Raw genomic sequence first — 13,500 nt, forward strand, 5'->3', positions numbered from 1 at the left:
TAAGATAAATTACTGTCAGAGACACGTTTGGGTCACTGCCTCATATCAATTTGTTTTTTTTTTTAGCTGTCAGAACTTGTTTCAAGACATGTTACAACTTATTTTAAGAATCACATGGGATCCATTTAAGTCAGATTCATATTTATGTCAGATGTTAAATCACAACATTAATTCCCAAAGCAATAACAAATCAAAAATATCAACTTGGAATGGGGCAATATATCGAAATTCAATGTATCACAATAGCTCAATTTAGTAATTATTTCATAGTAAATTATTCTGCCTAGCAAATAACATTGCTACAAAAATGTGTCTGAGAAAAAAAAATAGTACCACACTGTCAGACTGAAACTTTTATTTATGACATTGTATCATGGTTCTATCACATTTCAACCCTATATTGCATTGTCAATCACATTGAGATAATCTAACTGTAACCCCTATCAACTGTATCAGCTCTTCATATACACATCCTTACAATGCTCATTCAATGAACTTTCATTTCAAGGAGAACAAAAGTAGAAATAATAATAATCATACTTTCCAAAAGCAAAATTCCCTGACTATACTATTTTGCAGGAAAAATAACGTTACAGCAGTGCATTACTTTATAATGTTTTTTCTCCCAACACATGTTTGTAAATAAACAGTCAATACAACAACACAAATAAATCCGTATTTGGCAGAATTAGACAAAATTAGACAAAAAAAGGGTAACCGTACTCTATGACAGATAACAATAATAAAATAGTAAAAAAGACATTTAAAAAAAACAAACACTTCCTACACATTTTCCTGTGTTATCTCAATAAACTAGATTTCACTCAAATTATCATGTTGCATACACAGGTATAACCTTCCAATGCTCATTCAATGATCATCATATTTAGGTTTTAAGTGCAATGACATCCCTAAGGTTATATTTGATCAAAATATACACACTGTTTTCAAAACTCATCGAATAATAGGATGTATAGTCAACAAGCTTTTCTGCATCTATCAACTCTGTTGCTTGGGCAAGATTGGGTATAGTGACTTCATATGCTAATAAATCTTTGTTAAAACAGACAGTTTCATAAAGCTGATGTTCAAAGCAATACAATGAAGAATCTATGACATAAATGTTTTTTATAAGTCCAAAGATAGGTACTGTATCATTTGCATTAGTTATTATCAGAGACTTTCCGCTGATGTACTTGTTACCATTAAGAATAAGCCACTTGACTGAGATTGCATGTTGTATGCCATCAATCCCCAAGAAATCTCTAATCTTTGCTGTGATGTACTCTTTATTTGTCACTTCTGAGACGGGGCCCAATTCTTTCTCATGTAAAAATATTGGATGCTCAATGCCCATTTCATTTTGACAGCATTCGAGAAGCTGGTTATGGTTCACCAACGATTTACATACATTTTTGAAGTTCAATTTAGATGACCACTGTTTAAAAAAACAGTGCTTTGACTCAAATCTCATGCACATATGCCTTGTCAAAGGACCCAGAGAAAGAATTTGGGTAGGGAGATGCAACATGTAATGTTGCTTAGGCGTTACATTTTTGTCAGGAAAAAGTTGCTTAAACTGTTTTAGATGCTGCTCAATCATTTGTTTAAGTCTTAATACAGTTTGCAGAGATATGACAGGCGCAAAAACTATTTGAACTATCTCAATTAATTCCAAAATAAACTTAACGTAAATATTTCCCTTCATATTGTTCAACAGAAAAGGCATGATCTTTAACAATATCAGCATTTGCCCAGAAGACTGTTTAAGTTTGTTATCATTAGATGACAAGGTATTGACACTGACAGGACAGGGCTTGTCTCGTACATCAATAGATGAAAAAGGAAAACTCTGCATGGCTGAATTGAAAATGTCCAACTCCATTTGTCCTGACAGAATAAGGTATTTTAACACACACTTAATTTCCATGGGTGCAATACCCTCAAGAATGATGTGCATTATGTCCTGTGGAGTTTGCTGAATGAGGTCAATGGCTGGAAATTCAACCAGCTTGCTTTTTCTGTTTATTCCGTAGGTGGTTTTAAGGGCAGATTTCAAGAACTCTGTGCTGGCCCTTTCTATTTCAATGCACTGTCTAATGTGCTTTTCCACTGTCCTTTTAGTGAAACATTGTTCATCAAAATTGATTTGCATGTCCTCAAAGGTACATTCACAGTGCCTGCACTTGCTATATGCAAAACCAACTCCTTCCTTAAAGCCAGCGAGCTCATGTTGCGCAAGTGTGTCACCACATAGTGAAATTAAAGCACCAAATAAATCCATTTCACCATTCTGTGTTTGTATTTTGACACCATTGTACAGCAATTTTAAGTCTTTATCAATTCGTTCTAATACAACATCAACACCACACTGGTCAATATCATTAGCTTTTGCTATAGCAAGGAGTCTAATTGCTGCAAGCTTCGATCTAAACTTGGGGTCTATGTTTCCTAGAGTATAATAAACCATCAGTAATTTGTTTACAGAAGCATGTGACCCCAAGGGGTTGCATATCTCTATTTCATCAGTGTACAAGATCAGCTGCAAAGCAGTAGGTTTTATTGAAAACAGAGGGTGAGATTTAAAAAGACTCCCATCAACAATGTCATACAAAAACCCATCTTTGTTGCAGCTTTGTGGTGCAGTGTTGATCATATCAAAGATTCTGGAGTTGGACAACAACTGTTGTAGACTATTAATTAGGGGTATATAGTAAAAACTTTTGTTTTTGATTACAAGAACTCTTGAGTCTCCCTTTTTAACTCTACAAACTATTTGAGACACAAGTATTTCCTCTGGTTTCACTGGGTTAAAAAGATTCTGAATGGTGCTATCCTGCATGTATGTGGTGGCCATTAGGGTGAAAGGATCCTGAAAATTATCAAATGTTGCCAATGCTTCCTCTTGGAGCTGCGCCGTACTCCCTGAATGACTCTCGAAGACCCTCTTCATTTTGTCTCTCAAGGTATCCAGAAGAGCCGCTTGATACTGTTGGACCCCAGAGACAATATCGTTGATACTCCTCTGAAAGAGAAAATTAAAAAAATTAAATACATCAGAGTATGCATTTACAGTCCGAGTGTCCATAGCTAACTAACATAACTAAAGTGCCCCCATGTGTGAACACAAGGTAGAAAATGACATACAAAGATTATCACCACTCTTCAACCCCTTTGACTACATGCACACTTACATTCATTATGTCACTGGCAGACACTTTTGTACAAAGCAACTAATAGATGCAATACCTGGGACAGGTGGCATTTTTCACGGACATTGATGGCAAATGCAACTGCACGTCTGGAAAGATTTCCGCCAGATGTATCAGCTTCTTCCTGGAGACAGATTCATAGTAATATTACACAATTAGAAGAAAGACTAGTTAACTCAAGTGTTGTATGTTTGAGTAATGTTATCATGTAAGATATGGCTTTTAAACCAGCAGCCCCTGTCCAATATGTCTTCTTTAAATAGTGTCTGTGAAAATAATTACAGGAAGAAGGTCCTGTGTTCTGGCTAGTGAAAATTGCTATTTCAACCAGTGGCGGCTGGTCCATAGAGGCAGAGGAGGTTGCTCCTCCTCTATTTTTGAGAGGCAAGAGGAAGATCAAATCATCAATCAATCATTGTTTTACTGCTTAAGTTTTCATTGGACAGCATAAAGTAGAGATAAGTAGCCAACTAGTGTAGTAATAATACTAATAATTAGTATTTATATAGCAAAGTCCAGATTAAAAGATTTCCAGAGTAAAAATAAAGAAACCCATATAAGACCCCCCTTTATGACATACACAAATTAGGGTTATTTCACTACGACAACAAAAGCACGTGAACACAACGCACTCGTAATTACCAATTCACAAATGAAAAGGATCATCCTTCCCATAGCACGTGAAGGCACCATTAAAGTAGCTTCACATGTAGTGAACTACTTTTGCGGTGTTTGTGTAACTTAGCTTGCTACATTTGACTGGTTGGTAGCTTCTGTGTAGTGAAGCTACACTGGTAGCTGGAGTAACTGGTAGCTTAGCTCACTACATTTTCAAAGTAGCTTACCCAACACTGCATCTTACCTGATCAGGAGGTTGAATCGGGAATTCCTCAAGCTGTTGCTCCTGCTGTGAAGGGACACATGTGCTGACTTGACTGTTGGTCCTTTGCATCCCTCGTGTCGCGGTGGCACAACCAGAAAAAATGGGCATATCAAAATCTTCAAGTCCAACTCTAGATGGTTCGGGTGCAGTTGTCATCAACCCAGAAGGCGGGCTTCCATTTTCAAAATACAGAGCATGTCTACGTCTGATGTGGTAGTAGAACGAGTTGAAAACTCTGTATTCTTCGGTACATCCATTAATTCCACATACAACACGGAAATCTGGACTGCGGCCATGTGCCTTGTTAATATGGCTCAGCAGAGACTTCAATGTTAACGCAAAAAAAACAAAGCAAATCACACACCGCCAATACGCCATGTTCCTCAAAACCTTCTGAACTGAGGAGGAGATGGAAGCTGACAGATTGATGTGACAGACAAAACATCTGCTAAAGGCAAAGTTGAACCACAGCCCGCGCCAGTACTGTAATATCTCCTAGTTCTGCAATACTTCCTGGCGGGCTTTTGCACGTTAGTTGGGTCAAACCATATTAACAATGGGGGGGTAGGGTCTCTGATATATCCTTTTTAGTATGTGCTGCGATATTAAAAATACAAAAAGCATATGTATTAGCAATTAAAAACACTATCGTCACCTTTTTCCCCTCAAATGCTTAATTTGATCATCCCTATTTACCCAGATTATTATTTGTCGAAGGAGGAGTTCAACCCACTACTGTATCATTGTCAAGTAGCCAGTTCACGAGGTTAGAAAGAAGAGAAGGTCACAGAAGAAGAGAAGAGAAGAAGGTCACACATTGGAGAGAAGGTGTGTATTCATATTATAATAAAAGCGCATTAATTTGTCACGTTACCAATATTGCTGGGTTAAAAATACAATGAATATTATGTCTGTTTGCTAGCTAGCTAGCGCTACTAGTGGGCTAGCGCTGTTAGCTAGCTAGCGCTACTAGTGGGCTAGCGCTGTTAGCTAGCTAGCTAGCGGTGATGCTAACGTTGTCGTTCGGGTTAGCAAATCATTACAGACTGCTGAATTAATCCACTAAAATTGTCAGTTATTTCTTTTCTACACCAGTATAGTGGTACGTTTATTAAATAATGAATTAAAAACGACATGTATAACTTTTATTTGTATCGTGATGTGTTCACCGGTCCCACAACTTCTATTACGCAGTCAAAATGGTAACTAAGAGTGGAAAGTGTTCAGCGTTTCACACTGAACTATTTGACCGTTATAATGAACCATGCGGGTACTACCGGTAGGCCTATAGTGCACACAAATATTTCATGCTTCAGATTGGAACACATTTATACACGCAAAACAGTAAATGTTAGTACAGAAATATGCAAATAGAGATACAGCAAGGGAAAAATAGCTGTTTTGTCAGTATTCACTAAAACCAGTGTGCGAAATACGGGGTCCCTTCGTTCTGAGTTGGAGAGTAGCACGTTTAAGTTCGCGGCCAAATAGTAATTAAAGTAGTTTGTTACTATACAAGTTAAGCGCCTGTAACATCAGTGTTAAATGCGTATGTGCCGGTTGGTGTGCGTACCTTATGAAAGTAAGTGTTTATCGGTTCGCAGACGTAATGAGCGACTTTGCAGTGGTCTACATGTAATGCGCACGTTCTATTGTTTACAATTAGCATGCTAAGCAGAGTTAGCTTTATTCACGTCTTATGTTGCCTTACTATGTAATATGAATGAGATTCATGTTGCTTAGTGTAATGCCCCATCCACCGCTTGCTTTGCATGTCCCGCAAACCAACCAGTGGAAGTCAGGGGAGGGCGAAATAGTTTCGGAAAGGACCACTCTACTGAGATGAGGTGGATTTGTTTATCGGCGTTACTTTAGCGATCATGACGGTACTGAGCATAAAGTAGAAAGTAGATGAGACGATAGAAGTGTAAGAAACCCATATGAAGATAGGCTTTTTATTTCAGTTATCCTATTTTTGCACCGAAAATATTTGAAAACCATGAAAGTTTAAAAAGTTCAAAATAATGACCACTACACAAGCGAAGTTGTGACGCCCCGTGTTCGTTCCCAGCGCCCCCCTAGGTTCTACGAACGCCCCCCACGGGGCGCTGACTCCCCCGTTGAGAAACCCTGTAATATAAAACAACGTGCATCCAAACAACTTTAGCCAATGCAACCTCCTATGTCAGTGTTGCACAACAATCGGGAGATGGGACCCCCCGAATATTGACGGGTATTTCACACACTGACTAAAACCATTATTTGTCAGCCTCTGTAGCAGATAAAAACATAAAATGAAAAGCATTTAAGAGCTTAAACCACAAGGAATGATTGTATTAACTGTACTATTCAATCACATGTTTGTAAAGCTGTTTGAAATCAAATTATGATAATTAATTAATATTTTTTCTTCCTACCAGGTTATAGATGGGACAATGGATACACTGGATGATGTTACAGTGTCAATTTTTAAGGGTATGTCATGTGTGTTTGAATCAAAACGATAAATAATTATTTGGGATTGTAAAATGTTGGTAATGATGCTACTGTCCTAATAGCTGCTAACATCAATGAGGTGTTGATGCACTCCCTCACTCGTGATGATTTGAGAGACCTTTTTCCTGGGCCAGAACACTTTCTTAGGAGAAAAAGAGTGTGGTCTTTCATCAGCCCAGAGGTAAATGGTTACCTACTTTGGTCTAAAAACAAAGTTGCACAAGACATGTTATTTCAGATTGTCGCCATTGTTTGACTTTGACTGTTTGACATTATCTGCTGTTGTAGGACGAGAATCCTATCTTAAAAGATAAAGATGGCCCTTCTGAAACAGGAACTCCACCTTGTAGAAAACATAGTCTCCCTCCAACATCCACTCCTTTGGAGAAAAACCGCCCAAAGTTGACCCTACAGCTACCTAGTCCACCAGAGTATGTGATCTACACGGACAGTGAGTTGGAACAAGCTCGTAGACATTACTTTGAGATGGCCCGCACAGGCAGAGAGAGGGAATGTGTAATGTCCAAGGAGTTGAGTTGCAGGCTAGTGAGGAACACACTCACCAGCATGATTTCCATCCTGAGAGCAAGTCCACAAGGAGAAGAGCTTCACTACCCTTCCAACCCTGAACTCACAGCCATGGCTCAGAAAGTAGTGGAGTATTATCCCATGTTACAAGACAAAGATGAAGCTGTGAAACATGTAAGTCATTAAAATGTGTGGCTGTTTATTTCTTGCACTTTGTTAATTGTGAAGTACTAAGTAATTCTTATAAAGTTATTCTTTGTTATTTGCCACAGACAACCATTCACAATAAACTTAAAAAGAGGCTTCTAAACGTAAAGTCTCCGCAAAAGAGGCAAGGGCCTGCACAAGAGAGGGGCCGTCCAAAGAAGAGGCGTTGCCTTGACTTGTCAGCAAGTGACTCAGAAAAGATTATGATGCTGACTCAAGTGACGCAGGTGGATCAACAATTATTTTGGATCAGACTCTTAACAGTTCTGATGAAAATGAAAGTACATGTAAGTAGAATTGCAACTTAATTTCCATTTATATGGTTCTCTACTCGAAAGGCATATCCACACATTGCTGAATGCATAACATCATGTGCAGCATAAAAGTTGTTTGTAATGGACAGAGATATTATGGTCATTTTCTGTCATTAATTTTGTAGAGAACATTTTAACCTTTAAGGCAGCTATATATAGTTATGTGAGCATGTCATTGTCGTTTTCTGATTTATTGTTTGACAATTGTGGTAAGGCACAAAATGCATTTTTGAAAGGACAAATAAATATCTAAAATATCTTCATTAGCTTCCACAGTAGCCCGCTCGGGCCGCCGGCTGCCCAATTACACCGCGGACCAGCGATCCAGTATGGTCATCCGTTCTCCCAATTCACACCAGGGAGCCAAAAAGCAGCTGGTAAAGGCCCTCCACGGTACACTTTACCCAGCAGAGGACCCAGAGCCCGGGGAGGAAGAAGAGGGTAAGTCCTGAGTCTTCCAAACTTTTCTACTTGTGTGTTGTTTGAATATTTTTAAAGACATCACCCAGCCATAAGAGGGCTGCTTCTAAAGGGAGACCATTTTTGACAGTCTTATGTGCACATAATCATTTTCATTTTTCATTTTAGTGGACAAGGATAGTCTGCAAGCACAGGCCAGGCATTTTAAGACTGCATGAGATGTACAAGAATAAAAAACAAAACAAAGATGCTGTCTCTCAACTCCTTGATCTCGAGTTTGAAGCAAGAAGACTGTTCATTCACAGTGATGTCCTGAAAGTGGAGGACAGGCACACAAAGGTCCTGGATGCCTATCCATGCTTCAAGGATCTTCAGAATGTTAGTAAACGACTTCCCATTTTTACTCTTCAACAAAAGTTCCAGATTTTAATACTTATTCACTCTGTAGGTGATGTCTGAGCTGCGTCGCATCCTGGATAAAGACAACCACAAATACATAGCACAAGTAAAGAAGAGATGGGACGACTTTGTTGCTAAAGTGCAGTTTTACGGAGTTTTGAAGAAAGCGATGAAACCACCTATGACCCTGGATCGTGGTAAGTCACCTCTTAGTGTCTACAATGTGTTGGTGAAGATATGACTGAATAGGAGTGTGTCATTGATGCAAGGCTGACCAAATACATCTAAAATAATAATGCTCTGGGGGCATTTTCACACTATTTTGTTATCTTACCAAAAGTAGGATCCCTCTATCACACTTTAAGTTCCTAGCTAAAAGTTGTATTTTAAAACCTATTCACAAACTTGCTGAGATCAACTTTTCACTAAGGAATTAGGAGAAATCCAACTGGGTTGACCCAGATGACATCGCAATTCCTGAAACAGTTATTGGCGGAATGACGGACGGACTTCAAATCTGTGCGTCATTAATGGCGTCTGATGCAACCTCTGCAGCAGTAGCTTACTAAGTCACAACACCAACCAACTAAACAACAGACATCGGCTACCTCCAGGGAGCATGTCACCTGATGCACCCTAAAATTAACCTCACAGTGCATGTCTCCTAAACTTGAATAACTTTGACCTTAAGTCAGTTATATATTTATATGCATTATCCTTTGTTTCATGTGTCTAAACTGTAGTTATGTTAATACAGATTGTGTGAGCTAAAACAGTTAATACAGTGTCTGTCTTTCCATCCACCTGTTCGCTTTCTCTTCTCTCTTCTCATAGTGGAATTCTCGATTGCCTTGTTCAAGGCACTCCCTACACTCTTTCCTTCACCAGCTGCACCGCCTAAGAAATTGGGACATGCCATTGATACATGTTCTTCAGGTGAGCTATTGTGTCACATTCAAATCTTGATGTTTTTTTTACTTGTGTCTATAAAGCCATTTACTTCCATGCTTTATCCTTTTTGTAAGTCTATAATGGGGTCGCTTTTCACAATTAGGACAACATTTAATAAGATATGTTGCTGTTTTTTAAGCTGCCTTGTCATGAAAGGACATTCTCTCAGCGGCAATTGATAGTAAAGTTGAAATAATTTAACTTTAAGCGTAAGCACTGTGGCAATTTGGAGCTTGTTGGCACCGTTCCCTCCATTGGAAGAAATCGGCACATCAGTGCAGAGCTGTTTTACTGCTGGTCATGTAAGCCAGCTTTCAGCAGGAGGTTAAGCAATTTGTTTTCATTATTTTATTGGAAGACATGTTTTTGTATTTTCATTAGTACATCAAATGGTGCTGTCTTTGGATTCACATACTACATGCAAAGCATTATAACTTCAATCATAGATGCAATATATACATAATGGTAGTTGAGGGTCTGCTTTAGTAGTTCTATGTTATGGATGTTTATCAGAGTTTTGCTATCTCCTTTAGCCCACAGAAGATCCCACCGTCTACCTCCAGAAGAGATCTCTGTCCAGCCCCATCTTACTTGTTGATGACTCCAACTGCCTTGTCGCCATAGGAACCACTCCCATCACTACATTTGCCAAGCAAGACCTGCATGAGGGTTTGCTATATCTAATGGCCTATTACTACACAATACATCTCACTTATCCGAAGTGTGTTGCAACCATCCTTTCTGTTATTCAAACAGAAATATTGAAGGATACTATCCATGACCGAGACGCCACAGCCTCATACAAAAAAGCCATGGCTGAGTGGAAAGCTTTTATTGGGGAGTAGATCTTGGTGGTAGTTAGGTTCCCAACCTGTTTCTACAATGCTCACCCGCAATGTCTATGGGAGAGAATAACATCCCAGAAAACAACTCATGTACAAAAACAAAAATGCAATAGTCAGCCCATCATTTCCTTCCAGCCCTCCTTTCCTCAAACTGCAGGTAGCTGCACCTTCAAAGTAAGGGTCACTTGCCATAGCCACCTCTCTGTGGGCATTGCCCATATTCAGCCAGCAGGTTTTCCACCTTTTGTTTTTAAGGTGCAACTAGCAATACAAATTTGATCATTGCACTTTACAAATGATCAGCTGAAAATTGCAACTTTGCTCTTTGTAATGTAATTAAAAAGCCAGTCATTTTTAGGTCTATATATTGAGTCGTGCCCATTTGCTGGGCACAACTCATGCTCGCTTAGACATATACAATGTGGGTGAGCTAGGTGGTAGTTGGGCTAGTTATTGTTAACAATTGATACTGGTACCAGTATCTGTTTTTGCATTGATACTTTGGACACAAGAGACATGACTTTCTATCATTCAGTGTTTGAGAATTTTTGTTCAACAATAAGAGAAAACAATAATATTGAAGCTCTTAAGTTATAATTCTTCATTTTTGGTTATCTAACACAAAGTAATGTTGAGTGGTTTTCAATGTTATAATTTAAGTTTAAAATTATCGTCATGATTAATTCATACGTTTTGTAAAATGCATGCTAGGTTCTTGTTTTGAGATCTGTCTACTTGAATTCAGAAATAAACAAATGGTAAAAGAAAATTTGACAACTTGTTTTGAGTATATTTGGCTTATACCTGTGCATGGAATAAGTGTTTTTCTGCTTACTTCAGGACATTTGCCACTTTTCTAGCATCCATATATTTCTTATTTCCAGAATTATTATTCTTATTTTAAGAATTCTTATTTCAAGAATTATTATTATTTCACGCATTCTTATTTCAAGAATTATTATTCTTATTTTAAGAATTCTTATTTCAAGAATTATTCTTATTTCACGCATTCTTATTTCAAGAATTGTTATTCTTATTTTAAGAATTCTTATTTCAAGAATTATTCTTATTTCACGCATTCTTATTTCAAGAATTATTATTCTTATTTCAAGAATTATTATTCTTATTTTAAGAATTCTTAATAAGTCTAATTATCTCACTGCACTGGCAGATTATTACACTTGTTTCAAGTCTGTATAAACTCAAATCACATATTTTTTTTCTTGTTATAAGATGGATGATTTTTGCAGTTTCCCCTTCGATTCGAAGAAACAAATATTTTTTCGGAGTAAAGGATGGCAGAAGACACTCCACTACCCAGAATCCCCAGCTATCGTTTGGACTACGCATGTGCTCTGTTTGACAAACCCCGTTTTTTTTCACCATTCATTCCAATGGCTGTCGTCTATGTCACGTGATCTTCAAATTTCTCCCTGCAGAAAAAGAAAACATGGCCGAACTTCGTTTTATTCTCGGTGGAAAATGCCTATTTTAAAGTTAGTTTGGCCATTAAAATGCGTTTTGATGTCATTTGATGCGAGAAATATGAGTTGTTATTTCAGATTATGTGTGCAGTGGATGTACATGATCTTTAGTTTGCTAGTTATTACGAAGATTACTTCAGGAAATCGCAACGTTTTCATTGTTACCAAGGTGGTTGCTAGGGACGCTGCTATCGATATTATTTCTGTTATGTTGTGTAACTGTTTAATGGTGTTATCTTTATTGCTACCCCCTTCTCCGTCAATGTATAGTGTTGGTCCACAGCGCAAACATATTAGTTTAACAAAATCCGCATCTAAATATAGCCTACGTTATTTTCCCCTGTGCAATTCCAGTCTCACATCTCACAGCACATCGTCATTAACAAATACCGGAAACAGACCGAAAACATTTAAAAAAAAAAAAAAATACTTTATTCCGATTGTGCTTGCTTTTCTCTTTGAAAGTCATCACATAACGGCATTGTAATACACGGTTCGGCTGCATTAAATATTATATATCTGCCGTAGTTCTGTATTTATAGAGCCCTGATGAGAAGACCTCTAGACAAACATGATGAACTGAAAACGTGACGTGGATCATAAATATATCAGCCATTAAACAACATCTTACATTTCTTTTCACACAATACGTCTCCTTGCAGTATCAACACTAATTCGGCTGACTTGTATATTTGATCCAATTGGTAGATAGGCTGTATTTACACCATAAAGGTGCACAGCTGATATAAAGGGACACCTAGTGGTTAAAGCATGTTATTGAATTTCATTATTTTTATTATTAGATATTAATAGGATCCCTATAAAGCAGTGTTTCTCAAACTTTTTCATACCAAGGACCACTTAACCAATAAAAAAACACTCGCGGACCACCTAACTCCACAAATGTCCAAAAACACATCGTTTTTTACAAATTGCCTGAAAATGGTACAAACAAGTGGCAACATGAGTGATGAAGGTGTTTATCTGGGCTATATTATGCAATCGAAAGTGAAACTTAAGCTTGCTCCATTGCGGAGATATTCTCGCGAGAGTACGAACAACTTTAATTAATTAATTAATTTCAAATGTGAAATGTTACCAATATACTCACGGACCACTAGGGGGCGCTCACGGACCACCAGTGGTCCGCGGACCACACTTTGAGAAGCACTGCTATAAAGTATATTCATTACTCGTTATTCTCTACTAATAGTTAATTAAAGACTGTATATAATGACTATTTTGCACATCCCTTTTCAAGATTTCAACTATGGTGTAGTTCTGCATTGAATGAAAAACTTGGGTCGCAAGTTCCTCAATAGTGCATTACAAGACATCTATCAATATTTGTGCATACCTCCAGCAATGTTAACTATGTTGAAGCACTTATTTTAACTGATATTATACATATGTATTATACTCTTATAAGATGTATGTAGATATTTCATCTCCGACCTTGTCAGGTATTGAACAATCAATCAATAAAGAACACAGAATTGTTAAATATAAAACCCAGAATTTGTGTGATTATACTAAATGATTTACAAATAAACACTACTGCATATTTACAACTGTTACACATGCTGATGTAACGCAAATGTTCCAACTTGGGATAAATAAAGTATATCTTATCTTAAGCTGATTGATGGCTACTGCCATATTTGCAAAATGTGCCTCTGAACCTTGACAAGTGCATGTTTCAGGCTTATCAATTAATGTAATGTAATGTTATCAATTAACAACAGGGGTCACAAACATAAG

General features: G+C 37.7%; 3 protein-coding genes across 6 annotated transcripts in view; 1 reads left to right on the forward strand and 2 right to left on the reverse strand.

Moving 5' to 3' along the window:
• The window catches only part of LOC117536959 (integrin beta-2-like), a 56,195-nt gene that overhangs the window by 18,566 nt on the left and 24,129 nt on the right, over positions 1 to 13,500 (reverse strand).
• On the reverse strand, positions 400 to 4,575 carry LOC117536966. 2 transcript variants are annotated; one of them, XM_034202084.1, is made up of 3 exons: positions 4,075 to 4,575; positions 3,250 to 3,336; positions 400 to 3,025 (listed from the first exon to the last, which is right to left on the reverse strand). In XM_034202084.1, exons 1-3 carry the CDS (start codon positions 4,471 to 4,473, stop codon positions 887 to 889), a joined length of 2,625 nt encoding a protein of 874 aa, XP_034057975.1. In that variant the 5' UTR covers positions 4,474 to 4,575; the 3' UTR covers positions 400 to 886. The 2 variants fall into 2 exon arrangements, with proteins under 2 accessions (XP_034057975.1, XP_034057976.1); XM_034202085.1 differs by having other exon boundaries at positions 400 to 3,023; positions 3,250 to 4,575.
• On the forward strand, positions 4,701 to 11,024 carry LOC117536967. Of its 3 annotated transcripts, none has more exons than XR_004567643.1 (10): positions 4,701 to 4,923; positions 6,516 to 6,570; positions 6,654 to 6,772; positions 6,880 to 7,293; positions 7,392 to 7,613; positions 7,908 to 8,081; positions 8,229 to 8,438; positions 8,509 to 8,656; positions 9,294 to 9,395; positions 9,944 to 11,024. XR_004567643.1 is itself a non-coding variant. In XM_034202086.1 (5 exons), exons 2-5 carry the CDS (start codon positions 6,531 to 6,533, stop codon positions 7,426 to 7,428), a joined length of 633 nt encoding a protein of 210 aa, XP_034057977.1. In that variant the 5' UTR covers positions 4,701 to 4,923; positions 6,516 to 6,530; the 3' UTR covers positions 7,429 to 7,469. The 3 variants fall into 3 exon arrangements, 1 of the variants encoding a protein (XP_034057977.1); XR_004567644.1 differs by having other exon boundaries at positions 4,904 to 4,923; positions 6,671 to 6,772; XM_034202086.1 differs by lacking the exons at positions 7,908 to 8,081; positions 8,229 to 8,438; positions 8,509 to 8,656; positions 9,294 to 9,395; positions 9,944 to 11,024 and having other exon boundaries at positions 7,369 to 7,469.

Source organism: Gymnodraco acuticeps, unplaced genomic scaffold (assembly GCF_902827175.1).
Source record: "Gymnodraco acuticeps unplaced genomic scaffold, fGymAcu1.1, whole genome shotgun sequence".
Lineage (NCBI taxonomy): Eukaryota > Metazoa > Chordata > Actinopteri > Perciformes > Bathydraconidae > Gymnodraco > Gymnodraco acuticeps.

Excerpts from the sequence above, each read along its gene's own strand:
- LOC117536966 (XM_034202084.1), bottom strand. The coding sequence starts at position 4,473 with ATGGCGTATTGGCGGTGTGTGATTTGCTTTGTTTTTTTTGCGTTAACA. Across the intron at positions 3,337-4,074 it reads CGATTCAACCTCCTGATCAG|GAAGAAGCTGATACATCTGG; the intron begins GTAAGATGCAGT and ends ATCTGTCTCCAG. Across the intron at positions 3,026-3,249 it reads AAAAATGCCACCTGTCCCAG|AGGAGTATCAACGATATTGT; the intron begins GTATTGCATCTA and ends TTTCTCTTTCAG.
- LOC117536967 (XM_034202086.1), top strand. The coding sequence starts at position 6,531 with ATGGATACACTGGATGATGTTACAGTGTCAATTTTTAAGG. Across the intron at positions 6,571-6,653 it reads TACAGTGTCAATTTTTAAGG|CTGCTAACATCAATGAGGTG; the intron begins GTATGTCATGTG and ends CTGTCCTAATAG. Across the intron at positions 7,294-7,368 it reads AAGATGAAGCTGTGAAACAT|TTATTCTTTGTTATTTGCCA; the intron begins GTAAGTCATTAA and ends ATTCTTATAAAG.